General features: G+C 37.4%; 6 protein-coding genes and 1 long non-coding RNA gene across 12 annotated transcripts; 3 read left to right on the forward strand and 4 right to left on the reverse strand.

Annotated features, from left to right (window-relative positions):
- The first annotated feature begins 1,609 nt into the window (after positions 1-1,609).
- Positions 1,610-5,923, forward strand: AT1G63300 (Myosin heavy chain-related protein). The gene is made up of 8 exons (NM_105009.3): positions 1,610-1,973; positions 2,167-2,370; positions 2,448-2,570; positions 2,710-2,750; positions 2,841-2,949; positions 3,041-5,230; positions 5,317-5,439; positions 5,549-5,923. The coding sequence occupies exons 1-8, from the start codon at positions 1,896-1,898 to the stop codon at positions 5,768-5,770; spliced, it is 3,090 nt and encodes a 1,029-aa protein (NP_176519.1). The 5' UTR covers positions 1,610-1,895; the 3' UTR covers positions 5,771-5,923.
- Positions 5,924-5,946: 23 nt separating this feature from the next.
- On the reverse strand, positions 5,947-6,794 carry AT1G63310 (uncharacterized protein). Its single transcript, NM_105010.5, has one exon. It carries the CDS (start codon positions 6,745-6,747, stop codon positions 6,283-6,285), a length of 465 nt encoding a protein of 154 aa, NP_176520.1. The 5' UTR covers positions 6,748-6,794; the 3' UTR covers positions 5,947-6,282.
- Positions 6,795-8,586: 1,792 nt separating this feature from the next.
- AT1G63320 (Pentatricopeptide repeat (PPR) superfamily protein) lies at positions 8,587-9,281 on the reverse strand (the record flags this gene model as incomplete). Its single annotated transcript, NM_105011.3, has 2 exons — positions 9,018-9,281; positions 8,587-8,940 (listed from the first exon to the last, which is right to left on the reverse strand). Exons 1-2 carry the CDS (start codon positions 9,231-9,233, stop codon positions 8,587-8,589), a joined length of 570 nt encoding a protein of 189 aa, NP_176521.2. The 5' UTR covers positions 9,234-9,281.
- Positions 9,282-9,507: 226 nt separating this feature from the next.
- Positions 9,508-11,684, forward strand: AT1G63330 (Pentatricopeptide repeat (PPR) superfamily protein; the record flags this gene model as incomplete). Of its 3 annotated transcripts, NM_001334079.1 has the most annotated exons (3): positions 9,543-11,244; positions 11,361-11,473; positions 11,566-11,684. In NM_001334079.1, the coding sequence occupies one exon, from the start codon at positions 9,543-9,545 to the stop codon at positions 11,220-11,222; it is 1,680 nt and encodes a 559-aa protein (NP_001322079.1). The 3 variants fall into 3 exon arrangements, with proteins under 3 accessions (NP_176522.2, NP_001322079.1, NP_001322078.1); NM_001334080.1 differs by having other exon boundaries at positions 9,543-11,253; positions 11,361-11,575; NM_105012.3 differs by lacking the exons at positions 11,361-11,473; positions 11,566-11,684 and having other exon boundaries at positions 9,508-11,222.
- On the reverse strand, positions 11,585-13,722 carry AT1G63340 (Flavin-containing monooxygenase family protein; the record flags this gene model as incomplete). Its single annotated transcript, NM_105013.4, has 7 exons — positions 11,585-11,806; positions 11,970-12,032; positions 12,123-12,258; positions 12,362-12,444; positions 12,527-12,666; positions 12,731-12,808; positions 13,170-13,722. The coding sequence occupies 7 exons, from the start codon at positions 13,720-13,722 to the stop codon at positions 11,585-11,587; spliced, it is 1,275 nt and encodes a 424-aa protein (NP_176523.4).
- A 623-nt stretch (positions 13,723-14,345) lies between these two features.
- Positions 14,346-17,643, reverse strand: AT1G63350 (Disease resistance protein (CC-NBS-LRR class) family; the record flags this gene model as incomplete). 4 transcript variants are annotated; one of them, NM_001334082.1, is made up of 3 exons in its annotated part: positions 14,346-14,609; positions 14,714-17,353; positions 17,428-17,643. In NM_001334082.1, 2 exons carry the CDS (start codon positions 17,332-17,334, stop codon positions 14,456-14,458), a joined length of 2,775 nt encoding a protein of 924 aa, NP_001320908.1. In that variant the 3' UTR covers positions 14,346-14,455. The 4 variants fall into 4 exon arrangements, with proteins under 4 accessions (NP_001320908.1, NP_001320909.1, NP_176524.1 ...); NM_001334083.1 differs by having other exon boundaries at positions 14,389-14,609; positions 14,714-15,212; positions 15,321-17,513; NM_001334081.1 differs by having other exon boundaries at positions 14,714-17,572.
- AT1G08607 lies at positions 17,482-18,084 on the forward strand. The gene has a single exon (NR_139463.1). It is a non-coding gene; the product is annotated as an other RNA (long non-coding RNA).

Consider the following 18,084-nt stretch of genomic DNA (forward strand, 5'->3'; position numbering starts at 1 on the left):
AGTACCCAATTTGGTTTGATGTATCTGTTTTTGATTGTGATGTACGCATACATGTTGTACATACATATAAAATAATGTGCATACTGATATACATGTATACCGGTATACGTTACGCATAATCTAATTTCTAGGGTCAGTAACAAGAAAAGACTAATTTATAAAATTGAGATAGAAAAAGTAAAAACATGATCTAAGCTAAGGTTACAGATATATAAATGATAAAATGTATGCTTTTTCATGGCCATGTGTAACATATCTTATAACGTAGTTCAAACTCATAAATGTTAAACAAAAATTCAAACTCATGGTGGTTTGATTTTTTTTTTTCTAGCTGTTTGGTCCTATTGAATATTGATCCTATTCTTCATCGAGAATTCCTAACAACGTAAAATCTAATTATTCTTATACCTTAAAACAAATTTAGGAAATTATATAACATTTTTGGTGATGAGATAATACAATAATAGTATATAGTACATAGGATACCATTTTTTATATTTCCACAATCTCAATGGACCTAATCAGAAAAAAGAAGAATGAATTTGTTTTTATTTTTTGCTTTTCTAATATAAGCTAACAAAATATACAGCTTGCTTAGATATATCCGCAATAGAAGCTTCAGGTGGGGACTGTGTAAGGACAACAAGACATATACATTAAGGTGTTTAGTTTGATTTTCGAAAACATATTATGAAATTCGCATGTTCCATGCCCGAGGATGAAATTTCTATTTTACAATTATTCTTTCATGACAGCTTATATATACTGACTCAAATAGATGGACCGGCGGGCGATCGGCATCATGTCCTACCCACGTCAAAATTGAGTGAATATCTAAGATTTTGAATTGAATCTAATAAACATGTAGGTTCAATATGATACTTTGTTATACGATAAAAAAAGTGAGAGAGTTTTGAAGAACATTATGATAAAAAATAGTATCTATAAGTTCCACATATTTTTCTTTGATTTAAAGAATAAGGCTATATACTGATTCGTTGAGAAATAACTTTTGTTAAGCAATACATTTGTTGGTTAAAACATCATTTTCTCATTCTCAGCTACATTTCTAAGTAAATAAGTATCAACGTCAAACTTGACCGTTGGATCTCTACTTTTTATATTATCTTTAGTTTATCGGGGACTCAGCTTTGTAAGCTGTGACCTATTTATTGACTATAATACCCATAAAAAGGTCGCGTATCACTCATAACTGAAGGAGGGCAGACATGTAAATTTAATTGCGTATCGATCACTGTTCCCAAACCCAAAACAAACTTTTTATTAATAAGATCATGTTTACAAATTTGTCGGACTATTTTTCATTTTAATTATGAAATGCATTTAATAAAATGTATAAGATATAAAAGTTTGATCTTCTTCTTTAATATACTACTAACTGATTACTGATGGAGTACTTTTTTAAGGCATAATAGCACAACTATGAAAATTATATTAGTTTTTAACATATCATACCAAATTGAAACGTAAAGAGTTTCCTATACGATACAGACAAAAATTAATTAACCGATTAAAATATACACTACTAATTAATAACAATTAACGTATAGTCCTTTTACTTTTGCTAAATTGTTTATTAATCTCATCTCTCTTTTAGATCTCTCTACTTACTTTTCCTTTTTGTCCCATTTATATAAAAATCCACCGCTCAAGCTTAACGTTCGCGTCTTCTTCTTTCTTCTTCTTCTTCGCCTTCTCTCTGAGTCGAACTCGCTCCGATCGACTGAGCCAACTCGCCCGCCTTCTGTAATGATCATTTCCTCTACATTGTACTAAAAAAGAGTGTTGTAATGACTCGTTCCGGGAGACGATGGTCGGAGCGACGGTGAGAGTTACAGTTTTCTTTCCGGCGACCAATACTCTCGGCGGCGGAGATGTTTAAGTCAGCGAGATGGCGTAGCGAGAAGAACAGGATCAAAGTCGTTTTCAGATTGAAGTTTCATGCGACTCAGGTACTATAAACACTCGAGTTTTGTTTTGGCTTCTTCATTGATTTCTCTTAGATACTAAAACTTTGTGTGTGATTTTATTGATTTTGCTCGCATTGCTTAGATTTGAATTTTCCAGAAAAATAAGTTAAGAAATCTCAATTTGGTATTTGATGTGACACATTTTGATTCGAGGTTTTTGTTTTAATTTGCGTAGGCGTCACAGTTCAATACAGAGGGATTGATTCTGTCTCTAGTTCCCGGAGATATTGGAAAACCGACGGCGAGGTCAGAGAAAGCTATTGTGAACGACGGACATTGCCGGTGGGAGATTCCGGTTTACGAGACTGTGAAATTTCTCAAAGATGTAAAAACTGGAAAAGTTAATCAGAGAATTTACCATCTCATTGTTTCAACTACGGTGAGCAAAAACAAAATTAGAAATGTCTCAGAGTTTTGGATTTTTATTTATGTTTTTTGTGATTCTCTTGTGTGCAGGGATCTGCAAGAGGTGGTTTGGTTGGAGAAACATCAATTGATTTTGCTGATTATGTTGATGCAACTAAAACTTGCAATGTTTCTCTTCCATTACAGAACTCCAGTTCTAAAGCTTTGTTGCATGTTAGCTTCTTCTTTTCGTCTTTTTACTCATTAATGTTATCTTTATTAAAGCTCTGAAGATCTCAGCTTCTTTTTGTCGTTTTTCTTTTAGAGTTTTGTAACCTTCGAGTCTTATAATTAATGTTCTTCTGATTTTTAGGTATCAATACAAAGGCAATTAGAGTTTGATGATCCTCAAAGGTGCAGAAAACTAGACTCACTTTTCTTTTGTTTTATAAGTTTTTGGATTTTTAATGGAAGTGGCTTTTGTGTTGTTATGAGTTCTTGCAGAGATGTGGATGAATGTGAGACTCCGGTGAAAATGTCACAAGGTCTAGATTTGAAGTCACATTTCAGCATTGGTGATGCTGATGAAAATCGTAAAAGCGATTCACATGAGGTATGTTGATTTGGCTGATCGTAGTGCAATGTGATGCAAGAGAGTTTTTGGATTTTCTCTTGATGTTCTACTATCTTTGTTGTATTTATAGGAAGGGCCATTTGGTAAAGCTGCGCGGTTTGCGGAACTGAGACGAAGAGCATCAATTGAATCTGATAGTACAATGTCAAGCTCTGGAAGTGTCATTGAGCCAAATACACCTGAAGAAGTTGCCAAGCCTTTGAGACATCCCACTAAGCATCTTCATTCAGCTAAAAGTTTGTTTGAAGAGCCTTCTCGTATATCGGAGTCCGAGTGGTCCGGAAGTTCTGATCATGGTATCAGCAGCACTGATGACTCGACCAATAGTTCGAATGATATAGTCGCGAGGGACACCGCGATTAACTCCTCGGATGAGGACGAGGTAGAGAAGCTTAAGAACGAGCTTGTTGGTTTGACAAGGCAAGCAGATCTTTCGGAGCTAGAACTGCAAAGCCTGAGGAAACAAATTGTTAAAGAGACCAAAAGAAGTCAAGATCTCCTTAGGGAAGTGAATAGCTTGAAGCAAGAGAGAGATTCGTTGAAGGAAGATTGTGAGAGACAGAAAGTATCTGACAAGCAGAAAGGAGAGACTAAAACGAGGAACAGGTTGCAGTTTGAAGGAAGAGATCCATGGGTTCTTTTGGAGGAAACAAGAGAGGAACTTGATTATGAGAAGGATCGGAATTTCAATCTCCGGTTACAGCTCGAGAAGACGCAAGAATCAAACTCCGAGTTGATTCTTGCTGTTCAAGATCTTGAAGAAATGCTGGAGGAAAAGAGTAAGGAAGGAGCTGATAACATTGAAGAATCAATGAGAAGGTCTTGTAGAAGTGAGACAGATGAAGATGATCATGATCAAAAGGCACTTGAGGACCTTGTGAAGAAACATGTGGATGCGAAAGATACACATATTTTGGAGCAGAAGATCACAGACCTTTATAATGAGATTGAGATATATAAACGTGATAAAGATGAGCTTGAGATACAGATGGAACAGCTTGCTTTGGATTATGAGATACTGAAACAGCAAAATCATGATATCTCTTACAAGCTAGAGCAGAGCCAACTGCAAGAACAGTTGAAGATACAATACGAATGTTCATCTTCGCTTGTGGATGTGACCGAGCTTGAAAACCAAGTAGAGAGTCTGGAAGCTGAGCTCAAGAAGCAGTCCGAAGAGTTTTCAGAGTCTTTGTGCCGGATTAAAGAACTTGAATCACAAATGGAGACATTGGAAGAAGAGATGGAGAAACAAGCTCAGGTATTCGAGGCAGACATTGATGCTGTCACACGTGGTAAAGTGGAGCAAGAGCAAAGAGCTATCCAAGCCGAAGAAACTCTAAGGAAAACGAGGTGGAAAAACGCTAGTGTAGCAGGAAAACTCCAGGATGAATTCAAAAGACTCTCTGAGCAGATGGATTCAATGTTTACATCAAATGAGAAAATGGCTATGAAAGCGATGACAGAAGCTAACGAATTACGAATGCAGAAACGTCAACTAGAAGAAATGATCAAAGACGCTAATGATGAGCTCCGAGCAAACCAAGCCGAGTACGAGGCAAAGCTCCACGAGCTTTCTGAAAAGCTGAGTTTCAAAACCAGTCAGATGGAGAGAATGTTAGAGAATCTTGATGAGAAGTCCAATGAGATAGATAATCAGAAGAGGCATGAAGAAGATGTTACTGCAAATTTAAACCAAGAGATCAAAATCCTAAAGGAAGAGATTGAGAATCTGAAAAAGAACCAAGATAGTCTCATGTTACAGGCAGAGCAAGCAGAGAACCTGAGAGTTGATTTGGAAAAGACTAAAAAATCGGTTATGGAAGCCGAGGCTTCACTACAGAGAGAGAACATGAAGAAAATTGAGCTAGAGAGCAAGATTTCACTAATGAGGAAAGAGTCAGAGTCGCTAGCAGCGGAGTTACAAGTGATAAAGCTGGCCAAAGATGAAAAAGAAACAGCAATTTCACTCTTACAAACAGAGCTAGAAACCGTAAGATCTCAGTGCGATGATCTAAAGCATTCTTTATCAGAGAATGATTTGGAGATGGAGAAACACAAGAAGCAAGTGGCACACGTAAAAAGTGAGTTGAAGAAGAAAGAAGAAACAATGGCTAATCTTGAGAAGAAGCTAAAGGAAAGCAGAACCGCGATTACGAAAACCGCACAAAGAAACAACATCAACAAAGGAAGTCCAGTAGGTGCTCATGGTGGATCTAAAGAAGTTGCGGTTATGAAAGATAAAATAAAGCTTCTTGAGGTATATATATTTATCTACATCATTCGGTATTCGTTTCAGTATTGATATCTTCAGGTTGATGATAAGCTTGTGAACTTGTGATCCAGGGTCAAATCAAACTGAAGGAAACTGCTCTTGAATCTTCATCTAATATGTTCATCGAAAAGGAAAAGAATCTGAAGAACAGAATCGAGGAACTGGAAACTAAACTCGATCAAAATAGCCAAGAGGTTGTTAACATTTTCATGAAGAGATATAAAGTTGCAACCCAAAAAAAACATTTTGAAAATATGAAAATTTAACTCTTTTCGTTTTTTCTTTTTACTGATGATGAAACAGATGAGTGAGAATGAGCTTCTAAATGGTCAAGAAAACGAAGATATTGGAGTTCTTGTAGCGGAAATCGAGTCTTTGAGAGAGTGTAATGGATCAATGGAGATGGAGCTGAAGGAGATGCGAGAGAGATACTCAGAGATAAGTTTGAGATTTGCAGAAGTGGAAGGGGAGAGACAACAGCTTGTAATGATAGTACGTAATCTTAAAAACGCTAAGAGGAGCTAAACCGGTATATAATCAGAAACCGGTTATCATATATTGATGATTTACAATTACATAATTTGCTTTTCTGTAATATATACTGGGAAAAAAACTTCAGTAAGATGTAATTACTTTGTGTTTTTTTTCTAAAGTAAAAAATCTGCGCAAGTTTGAATTTTCAGCTTGATACATGGACATTCCCTATGCTCAGCTTAGTTTCTTTGATTTCCAGTAAAATACAATTGAGGTCTGAAAGAGTTTGATTTTTTTTGGACAAGGTATGGCCTCTACATTCCCTCATCAACCAAATAATCATATCAAAGAGGATCGACCACACCATGCTTCATACATTTATTTATATTGAGAATAGACTATATATAGAACATGTTTGATAATAAGAAGCGCAAGCGAAAACAACAACCTCGAAGAGAAAGTAAAGTGCTTTGGCATGCACCACTTCTCTGATTATTTAGAGAAGGCAAGACAAGAAAATAAAAAAAGAGAATTAACACTGATCCATGAATATACCATACCATTCAATTAGTATGTTCAGATTCTCGACGGTCACTTCTGGCAGGAGTCTTACCCTTCTTTCCCCTTGAACTCCTCGCAGGTATCTTCACCGAAGGTTTCTCCACATCGCCCGAAATGTCAAGATGAACGCCAGGATCATGAGTCTCGTACTTGGCCCCTATCATAATCGAGTTGTTCACAGCTTGGAAGTTGCTATTAACATAAGTGCTTAGGAAATCAAGCTCGTGGTCGCCATTTTGGTCTCTGTCTCCATGATTGTTGTCAAGCTCGGTCTTCATGGTGGCTCCAAGGTTGGATCCAGAAAGTGTGATGACTCTGATACCATCTTCCTCTTCATCGTATTGGCTAGGTCCTGCCTTATCTCCTCCCATGTGGGTTAAGGAAGAGATCATGTTCTTAAGCTCGTGCTCGAAATGTTGTTGTCGCCTGTGCTTCTCTGTTTCGCCTCTTGACTCGCTTAGCTTCATTCTTTATCACCCAAAGCAGATACGCCAAGGCAAAGCAATCCAACTATGCATATATAAGCTATATGTGATTTTATATAATCTTTATGGGAATAAATTATGAGAACATTGCCTTGTGTTGCAATTAAAGAATTGGATTTTGTCTGTTACTAAAGTTATAGAATGACTTTCCATTGAGTTCAAGAATATTTTTTTTTTTACCGATTGTAAAAAATGTGAAATTATTATTATAATTTAAGTTGAAATTATTTATTTATTAGTTGAAAATTGAAATTATTATTCAAGTTTTGAAAACAGAGTTTTGTTCCAAAAGAAAAAAATTCCCAAGCTGATGCCTTGTTCAGAAAAATGAAAGAAGATGGGCCTCTTCCAGGTTTACTGGAGATGCCTCAACAATAAGTTTGGTGACTAATATGTTAAATGATGGGAGATTGGGAAAAAGCTTTTTTTAAACAGTTTCATCATCCTCGAGAAAAACGTAGTGAGGTGAATTAACGTTTTTGCTGCTATTAATGGAAATTTCTGTTTTGATGGTATGACTTAGCTTCATGGAATCTGTCTGATTATATTTGTTATTTTCACGCTAGGTTCCAGGCAAGAATTGATGATGCAAACACTCTTTACACACAAGAATGGTTGTCAAAGTCAGAGAAGCTGCGATCATGAAAATTTCAGACTTCAAATAATGTTTGCTATGTAAGTTCTAAGCTTTTCATCTTTTTTGGGATTGCAGTCTTGTAGTATATATTCTGCTCGGTAGAATTTTATAGCGGGAAGTATCTCTGTTACAATCTTATTGTTCAAGATCTTCTGTTGTTTCTCAACGGTTTTAACTAGCGGCTATCCGCTCGTTCTCTCGTCTGTGTATGCCTTATCGATACTACGTTCCCACATCATTCCCTTACTCAATCAACAACAACAAAAAATAAAGTAAGTATGATGTGAAGAAACACAACAACAACAATAGATTCATCCTGAAATGTAAGTCAGGATATAGTAACATGATAAGAAGATACTCTACTAGAAGCTTGTCGGCAACAGAAATGACAATGTACTTCGACATAATCAATTTACAATGCTAGAGAACCAAGTTGTGCCCTATAAAATGGAAAGTACTAGCATGGAAGTAAGAATGAAAATTTAGCAGCAGCGAGGCCTTCATCAACTCGAATTAATGGAGTAGGAGATACGCTGGTCTCTGGAAGCATGAGCAATTTACCATTCTTGATGTGGGTCTAGAACTGAGCTTCATTTTAAAACAAAAACCACAATTATTTACATCTATCAAATTTTGTAATTTGTGAGCTTTCTTTATCTCCTACAAGACCACCAAAACAGTTGTAACCATGGTTCAATACGAGTTAAAAAGCTTTTGCAGTTCACAAGAAGTTCACCAAAAATTTCGTTTTTTTTCAATAAATAAGCATTTGACATTACAATGCCACATATGAGGGGAGCTTTGGGAAGAAGAAGGAAGGTGAGAAACAAAACAAAAGTCTCCCTCGAGCTTGAAGAGAGCTCCTTATCAAGTTATTCGCAACCTAACGGGGAAATAACAAAGATTAGTATCAGTCATGTTCAATTGTTCATGAAGCTTTTACAAAACCGTAACCAAAAATAGACACATGAGAACACGCGTTGAGAAGTAATCAACAGAAAAGCAATATAAAAAGTTAATTTACCTCTCAAATGCTGCTTTCAAAGGAACATGGTTTGTCCGACTATTCTCACGAAGATAAACTGACTTAAGAAAGCATATCAAGGAATCTCCTATCATGTAACATATTAGTCACCAAGCCAAAAGTTGTTAGGGCACATGGTTCCTCAACAAGGATAAACTGTTTAAGATAGCATTTCCAAAAATCCTTTGTCCAATCTCCCATCATGCAACATATCTGTGACCAAGCCATAAGTTGAAGCATCTCCAGCAAATCTGCAACTCCTCATTTCTTTGATGAGTTCAGCTGATGCTGCTTTGTCACCATCTCTAAGATGCGCCCTAATAAGCGTATTATAAGTACCACTATCTGGAAGAGGCCCGTCTTCTTTCATTTTTCTGAATAAGGTATATGCTTCCTCCTTAAAACCTTTCTTACAGAATCCTGAGATCATTGTTGTGTAGGTTACAACATTAGGCTTCACTCCTTTAAGGCTGAGGCTACAAAATAGATCCCACCCATCTTCCACCTTCCCTGCCTTGCACATCCCTTCAATCATAATATTATATGTGTAAATATAGGTTCCATTTTACTCTTTTGCATATACCCGAATACCACCAATGCTTTCTCTAGCTTCCCATTTTTACAGAGTCCATCTAACAGAATGTTGTATGTCATGATATCGGGAGGCACGCCATCAGATACCATCTCTTTGAATATTTCTTGAGCCATATCACAATCTCCAGCTTGAAATAACCCTTGGATAAGAGTGGTGTAAGTGACTGTGTTGCCAACCAATCCTCTTTGAGACATCTCGCGGAAGAGTTCCATACCTTCGTCTACTCTCTTAGCCTTACAAAATCCCTTTATAAGAGTATTATAAGTCACTACGTTTGGGAAACAGTCCTTGCTAATCATCAACTCAAACATGTATTATCATCCACGGCGAAGAGATTGTCTGTTCGTCGGAATCTCCTGGGGAAAGGTAATCATCCAACTGCTCCTTACTCCTTCAATCTTTACGGTTTCTGTTGCTGGGGACGAGCTTTTTCTGGTAGCAGTGGTGATTACAGAGAGAACTTGAGTAGAAAAGTGTTACAGGATTTGAAGTTAGATGATGCAATTGGTTTGTTCGGTGGCATGGTCAAGTCACGTCCTTTACCTTCCATTTTTGAGTTCAATAAACTGTTGAGTGCCATTGCTAAGATGAAAAAGTTTGATCTTGTCATCTCTCTAGGTGAGAAGATGCAGAGGTTAGGAATTTCACATAATCTATATACTTACAATATTTTGATCAACTGTTTCTGCCGACGCTCTCAAATCTCTCTTGCTTTAGCTCTTCTTGGCAAGATGATGAAACTCGGCTATGAGCCCAGCATTGTCACGCTTTCTTCTCTTCTCAATGGATACTGTCACGGTAAGAGGATTTCAGATGCTGTAGCTTTGGTTGATCAAATGGTGGAAATGGGGTATAGACCTGACACAATCACATTTACAACTTTGATTCATGGGCTTTTTCTCCACAACAAAGCTTCTGAAGCTGTGGCGTTAGTTGATCGAATGGTTCAAAGAGGCTGTCAACCAAATCTGGTTACTTATGGAGTGGTAGTAAATGGATTATGTAAGAGAGGTGATATTGATTTGGCTTTTAATCTGCTCAACAAGATGGAAGCTGCGAAAATAGAGGCGGATGTTGTTATCTTCAACACAATCATCGATAGTCTCTGCAAATATAGACATGTGGATGATGCACTCAACCTATTCAAAGAAATGGAAACCAAAGGAATTAGACCAAATGTTGTTACCTACAGCTCCCTCATAAGTTGCCTTTGTAGTTATGGAAGATGGAGTGATGCCTCTCAACTACTGAGTGATATGATTGAGAAGAAAATCAACCCTAATTTAGTCACGTTCAATGCATTGATCGATGCGTTTGTGAAAGAAGGAAAGTTTGTAGAGGCTGAGAAATTGCACGATGACATGATCAAAAGGTCTATAGATCCTGATATTTTCACTTACAATTCATTGATCAACGGGTTCTGTATGCATGATCGTCTAGACAAGGCCAAGCAGATGTTTGAGTTCATGGTTAGCAAGGACTGTTTCCCAGATTTAGATACATATAATACTCTCATAAAGGGATTTTGCAAGTCTAAGAGAGTAGAAGATGGTACGGAACTCTTCCGCGAGATGTCTCATAGAGGATTGGTTGGCGATACAGTCACTTACACCACTCTTATCCAAGGGCTTTTTCATGATGGCGACTGTGATAATGCCCAAAAGGTTTTCAAACAGATGGTTTCTGATGGTGTACCTCCTGATATAATGACATACAGCATTTTGTTAGATGGACTCTGTAATAACGGGAAGCTAGAGAAAGCATTGGAGGTTTTCGACTATATGCAAAAGAGTGAGATAAAACTTGATATTTACATATATACTACTATGATTGAAGGGATGTGCAAGGCTGGGAAGGTGGATGATGGGTGGGATCTATTTTGTAGCCTCAGCCTTAAAGGAGTGAAGCCTAATGTTGTAACCTACAATACCATGATCTCAGGCTTGTGTAGTAAACGCCTATTACAGGAAGCTTATGCCTTGCTAAAAAAAATGAAAGAAGACGGGCCTCTTCCAGATAGTGGTACATATAATACACTTATCAGGGCACATCTGAGAGATGGTGACAAAGCAGCATCAGCTGAACTCATCAGAGAAATGAGGAGTTGCAGGTTTGTTGGAGATGCTTCAACCATTGGCTTGGTCGCTAATATGTTGCATGATGGGAGATTAGACAAAAGCTTCCTCGATATGCTTTCTTAAAACACTTGCATCATCCTTGAGGGTAAAAGCTGTGAGTTGAATTAACGTTTTTTGCTTTTACTCTAATGACGCGTTGTGGTAATGTCTGGTCACTATAAAATACTGTATGACTAATTCTATTTGTTATTTTCTTGCTAGGTTACAGAAGTTGATGCAATCACTTGTTGTCTTGTTGAGACAAGAATAGCCTTCAAAGACAAGAAGCTCGCTCCTATCATGAACATTTCAGACTTCAAGTAATGTTGTTACATGTAAGTTTCCAACATTTCAGAGACCTTAAGTGATGTTTACAATACAATATGCATTATTTCGCATGTAATAAACCCACATACCCTCATTTCAGAGACTTCAAGTGATGTTTTTCAGCTTGTATATTCTCTTTCGATTAAAGAACTGGGATAGTTAGATGGGAATTTGACGAAATCTTCATATGCTTCTGCGATGAGGTGATCATCGTCCCAATCGTCCTTATATGTACTGGATTGGGATTGTATTCTCTTGAACACCTTGTAAAACATTTGCTCTCTCCATTTCTCGATACGAGGATAGTCACATTGATCAGCAAGCCAATTATCGTATACAAACTGTAACCAAAAAAACACATTCAAATTAATGTATGCTTTCTTTTTGGATAATGTTTTCATACATGTTATGGAAAGGAATACAGTACGAACCTGAGAATCTAATTCTGCCATAAGATGTGTGTATCTTTTGGGAATACATGAGGCTTCGAGCTTCGAATAAAACCCTACCAGCCAAAACCGCGGCTACCCATTTGCTTTGGAGTTCAAACATTGGAAAAAGAATGACCTATAAATATCCGAATCATTGACCAATAAGTTGATTGACATCAAGAGTTTGTTACTTCATATTCTAATCACAATTGTAAAAATCATTAACCTGCCATGGTAATCCGATGAATGAAAGTCCCGGAGAAAGAGCTGGTGGGAAAACATGCTTATATAATGGTCCAACACGGTTATCCTCAACGGTCACTTCGCCTTTCGTGTCGAGAAATGGGAAGTAATATTTGTACCTACTCATACAAAAAGTCTCATTAAAATGTTTCAAATAGACATTCATATGCGTAATATTTTGTTCCAATGTTTAGTAAGTTATATGCAGCATTGAACAATCACCCGGTGCAGTGCATAATAGTATCAGCGTAAACCGTCTTTCCGTTCTTAAATACCACCGAACCATCTTCTCGGACAGTTTCAATCTGCAATGCATGTCGATAAGAAGTAATCTTCTGGATTTGATTTGACCAAATAAATAAGGTTGATGATGATTTTGATTCTTACATTAGAGTGAAGCCATAAGTTGTCGTAACCGGAAAGTTTTTCGTATGTTTCCGGTTTAGTTGATCTTGAAGATATATGGACTTCTTTTGTAACATTTACTATGTCTCTGCTTATATCGACTCCGCTCACTGAGCTTCCACCTAATAAATTCAAACTTCATTACAGATTCATATAATGATCATGAGATCTGATTTTTGTTTTTTGTGTTTACCTGATCTTTAAATTGATCTGGAATTCTATAATTGTGGCTGTGAATTTGCTTTCCAGGACATGAATCTATGCCTGGAAAAACAAGTTATTACAAAAACTTACATTATTTTTGTTTCAAAGGAGAGGATTTTGTTTTCCTTTTTATGTAAAAATCAAACTTACATGTAAAAATCAGGGAAAACATTTTCTTACATATATAAGAAAATGTTTTTCCCTGATTTTTACATGTAAACATTTTCTTTTTACATGATTTTGTCTTTTAAATGACTTTTTTTTTTAGTTTTGCATTACAAGTTTTCAACGAAACAGAGTATGTCATGCAGAGAAAATATGCATAGGGGTTGTCTTGAACAGAGACAACAGAAATATTAACTATAATTCATATTTATAAACTTTTTGATTTATTTTGACGAGTAAGTTGGTTAATTATTACCAGGGATTAGAGCATGACGAGGCTCTGTATAGTGACCGTTACAAACAACTACGGCATCATAAATCTCGTCGGAGATATCACCGGAGTTTCTAGACTCGACTCTCCACTTTTTTGGATTTTCCGCCGCCGGCTCAGCCCTCACAACCTCCGTCTCGAACCGAATCATCTCGTCCATCTTGAACTTCCTCGCAAAGTCTTTCAGGTATGCAAGAACCTCTATATGACCCGGATGTCGTCTCGGATCTCTAGACTTGTTTTCGGGTCCAGTCGAAAACGGGAAATCAGTGAAACCCATGCATTCTCGTGGGATGATTGTTCGGAGAGAACTATAGAGGCTCGAATGGATTACGGGTCGGGTCGGGTCAATGCTAAGCGGGTCAGGTTCGACATTAGGCGTGTAAGCCCACACGCCTCCGATTTGGTTCCCACGTTCGAAAACAACGACAGAGTGGCCCTCACGGCGGAGCTCTCGAGCAGCCACGAGTCCGGCTGCTCCAGCACCGATTACTGCCACGTGGTGTGATGTGGTAGGAGGATTTACTGCTGGTACCATAATTAGTTAGGATATGTAATGGGATTTTTGTGTCATGTTAATTAATATGTGATTATAAAGTGTTTTCAAATCTTTGGTCATATAGACTTTGTGGAGATGATGTCAATTGGGCGGACCCACAAAGAGAAGAAGGGTCAGCTGATCCCCTTAAAATATTATAAATTTCATATTTCAGATGAAGCTAAGACACCATCAATCCATTTTCCCAGTCTGCAGTATCTTATGGTATGCCTATTTTCACCCTGCTTACCAGAACAAAAAATTTCAATATCCTCAAATTTGATATCCTATCACAATACTCGGGAGATGACTTATTTCCTCCAAATCCTATAGTTTCGTCATCTGACAAGTAACAAGTGAGATATTGCAAGGAAACAAACTCTAATATTCTGTCGGAAAATTCAGACAGCTTTTCATTAGAAAATAGATGCAAAATAACTAGTTTAATTTGGCTTCAACATGAAGATTTCACATATGATTGAGTTGTTTCCTATAATTGAGCTGCAAAGCAAGTGGATCGCGAGTGTTTTGTTAAGTTGGATTACATTTAATTCTAAATAAGATATGATGATAACGGACATCAAAACGTTATACGCAATACTTGAAGCACAAGGAATCCAACATAATTTAATCGTATCCGCATTTCTGTTATTAGAAAAGTTCTTTAAAGGACAAATTTGCAAATGGCACATGGATATATTCCAATAAATTCCAAACATAGCAATAGTAGAGTTCAGTGCCGACACAAATCTAAAAAATAGTTCACAGAAAAACAACGCATAGAGAAAGACTTAAACACAAAAAGACACAATCCAAATTGCATCATCCACTTTGAAGTTTCTGCCTGAGAAGCCCATTTAACCTTGTGAGTTCTGACTATAATCAACCTAACACACACAAAAAGAGACAGAGACATTAAAGATGGAAGCAGTTCATATCACGAGAAACTAAATCATTTGAAAAACAAATAAGAGAAGATGAGAAACTAGACCTGTTGGCTAAGAAGCGGGTTTTAGTAGCTTCGTCCTCCCATTCCACACGTGTAATCCATTCCATCTCACGGTGTGTTATGATGAGTCCATTTCCACCATGCTTTCCACTTTTAGAATCGAGTGGAAGCTTTTTCAGATTTGGACAGCCCATTACATTGATTTTCTCTAGACATGGAAATGGTAGAGGACTCCAATAGATATTCTTCAGCTCCCGTAGATTATATAAGTGAAGTTCATTCAGCTTTGGGAAAGGAACAATCCCTGATTTTTCACCATCATGAGCTTTCTCTTTGTTTATTATATCTTCTAGTTGATTTGAAGAGACAACATGAAGCCGTTTAAGATTTGGAGCGAACATCAGAAATGTCAATTCCCTCAGGCGTCTACAATTGCTTAGATTCACTTCGATGAGGCTGGAGAAGCTGCATATCCTTCCCATCTTTATCTCAGAGGTATGGCAATGCTCAATGGTAAATTCTTGAAGCCTGTCCATAGTTACTGGAAGTGATATTCTAGATGAGTTCCTATTTCTATTACTATTATTCGATATCTTTAGAAACCGTATGCAACTCATCAACCTATGAGAGCTCAAGAATTGATCCGTACCTAGAGTACAGTCATCGATAGTTGTGGTTAAAACTTCCAAGTGTTCCAAGGCTTCCAACTCCTTCACTGTGTCGAGATCCCATGCATAACTAGAACCAGATAATTTCAAAACTTTCAAATTATGAAGGCATGATATCCCAACCATACTTCCAAGCTGACTTGTTCGCTCCAAGTACAAGTGAATTAGTTTCTTCAACTCTTGTAGACCCTTAGGCAAATGACGTATACCAGTACTTGACAAGTTGAGATATTGCAAGGAAACTAGTTCTGATATTCCGTTTGGCAATTCAGAGAGGTAATAATTGCCTGATAGATCCAAAACAGCTAGCTTTGGCATGGAGTTGAAGAATTCACTCGAGATCTTTTCCAAATGTGTGCTTTGTAGTAGCAAAGTTGTGAGTTCCATACAATCAAGACGGCCATCAAGATGAGCAATATTATTCTTCATCAATGACATCCTTCTCACGACGTTCCAATTCTCAACCTTTAGAATTTCACGTAGCCCAACACTTGCACGCACAATAAACGCCTCATTTTGTTTTCCCAAATCAGATGCGATCCATAAAGCCATTTCACGAACAACATCATGCAGACAAACAATATTTGCTCCATCCAATTCAACCTCTTCCATCAACAATGATGCACGAACAAGACTACCAATTATCTCATAACCTTGGTTCTCAGCCTTATCAATACCTTCACTTCCATCTATAATTTCCTCGCATATCCAGTACTCTATCAGATTCTCCTTCCTTATTTTAGCATCTTCTGGAAACAAAGCGCAATATAGCAAACACATTTTGACATCCTCCCCTTTGAGACTATCATAGCTATACTTTAAAAGCGGAAGGATCTTATCGTCCATGCCAGAAAACTTTGCAGCATATGAATTTAAAACATATATCGCATGACGCCATTCTTGTACCGTCCTCTTGCATGACATGGTCTCACTTACCACATTGAGCGCCAATGGTAAACCACAACATTTTTTAGCAACTACTCTAGAAAGTTCACGGATCTCTGGGTCGCTTCCTAGTGTTATTTGTCCAACCTTTTTTTGGAACAAATCATATGCGTCGTTGTCCGCCAGGCATTGGACTTCCATTGGTTTTTCAACCCCCATGCTTGTGCATACATCTAAGGACCGAGTGGTGAATACCACTTTACATTTGTTTTTTATTGTTGGAAAGGGGACTCCGATCTCAACTAAATTAACCTTCTCCCATATGTCATCCAAAAACAATACAAATCTCATTTTCCTTAAGAAATTGTATAAATAAACGCCCTTTTGGTATTTATATTTTGTGTCCCACTTCTCTCCACTAATATGAACTTTCTGAGCGATTTCATCTAGAATATTCTCTACATTCACCTCTTTAGACACCACAACCCAAATCACGCTGTCAAAGCCACACATATACTTACTGAACTTATTGTTAATCTGGGTGAGAAGAGTCGTCTTCCCAACACCTCCCATACCATACAATCCCATAATACCAACTCCATCTTCCATTAGATGATTCCATGCGTTATCAAGCATTGTTTCTTGACCAACAATTGTCGGTTGAAGTTGTTGTTCCTCCACCTCAGATGTTGAAGCTTGATCAGAAATCACTTCAAAAACTCTCCTTTCGAGTTTCTCAACCTCCCTCAATTTCAAGAAAACACTTTTCCCATAACGATAGCTCGTCGTTAAACTCTTAGAGCAAAACCCACAAAGGCACAGCCTTTGAAGTTCAGCATTTCTAGCATTAAGAAGATCATTGACTCTGCTTTCGATAGTCTCAACTCTATTAAGCCATACCTTGATTTCGCCAAGCGTTTGTAGACCTCTATCCTCCTCTCTTTTGAGCTTTCTTAATAAATCATCCCGCTTGGCCTTGAGCTCTTCCATGGTTGTCTCGAGAGCCACAAGATTCTTCTCGAGGTTGTGAGTATAACTTACTTTCATGTCTAGCCATTGAGAGACTTTATTTACACACGGATCAAAGGGTATCGAGAAAGAGATACCCATTCTACAGTAATTGAGAGATCTGAAATTTGAAATTTACTAATTTGAGCAAACGTACTAGAGACGATGCAAAGAATAATTGAAGCTAAGACTTACGTTTTGGTCCACTCGAAATAAGATCAAGATCTCGTTCGAGTGAGTCCGAAATCTCGTTTTGGTCCACTGACGACCTTCTCAGAAACTTTGATCGTTTGATATATCAATAATAATAATTTCTTCTTTAATAAATCTCACATTCACACCCGATTTGGTGAAGCATGGCGGCTGTTGACCTTTGCTAGGCCACACTATTTACAAAGGATCCATTCGCTAGTGGCCGAATGACCTGACGTTAAAATAACTTTCCTCTCTTACATTTGTAAACTCAATTGTCGAAATATAACTTCCTTGGGAAAAAGCTAACACAACTGATAGTTTTGCTTTCAATTGTTTCCAAAAAAAAAAAAGAGAGAGAAAATCTTTTAGCTTCGAAATCACCGGATACTAAAATTGTAAAATCATCAAAACTTTTAATGACAGAGTTACATTGGCATGCCTTGAATTGTCGTTTTGGTTTTTTTTTAATCAAAACTGTGTTAGATAGTCTTCTCCTTCGCCACGGAACACACACGTTGTAGTGAAACAATATGAGCAATCATCACACTATGAGTTACACTATGCCATCACATTTCTCAATTTGTTGTGGATTGTATAGAAGACCTAATTAAGCTGGGGAATTAGTTTCGAGGGAAGTCTTTGTCTTCCATTAGCGAC

This window comes from Arabidopsis thaliana (genome assembly GCF_000001735.4).
Source record: "Arabidopsis thaliana chromosome 1 sequence".
In the NCBI taxonomy this organism is placed as follows: domain Eukaryota; kingdom Viridiplantae; phylum Streptophyta; class Magnoliopsida; order Brassicales; family Brassicaceae; genus Arabidopsis; species Arabidopsis thaliana.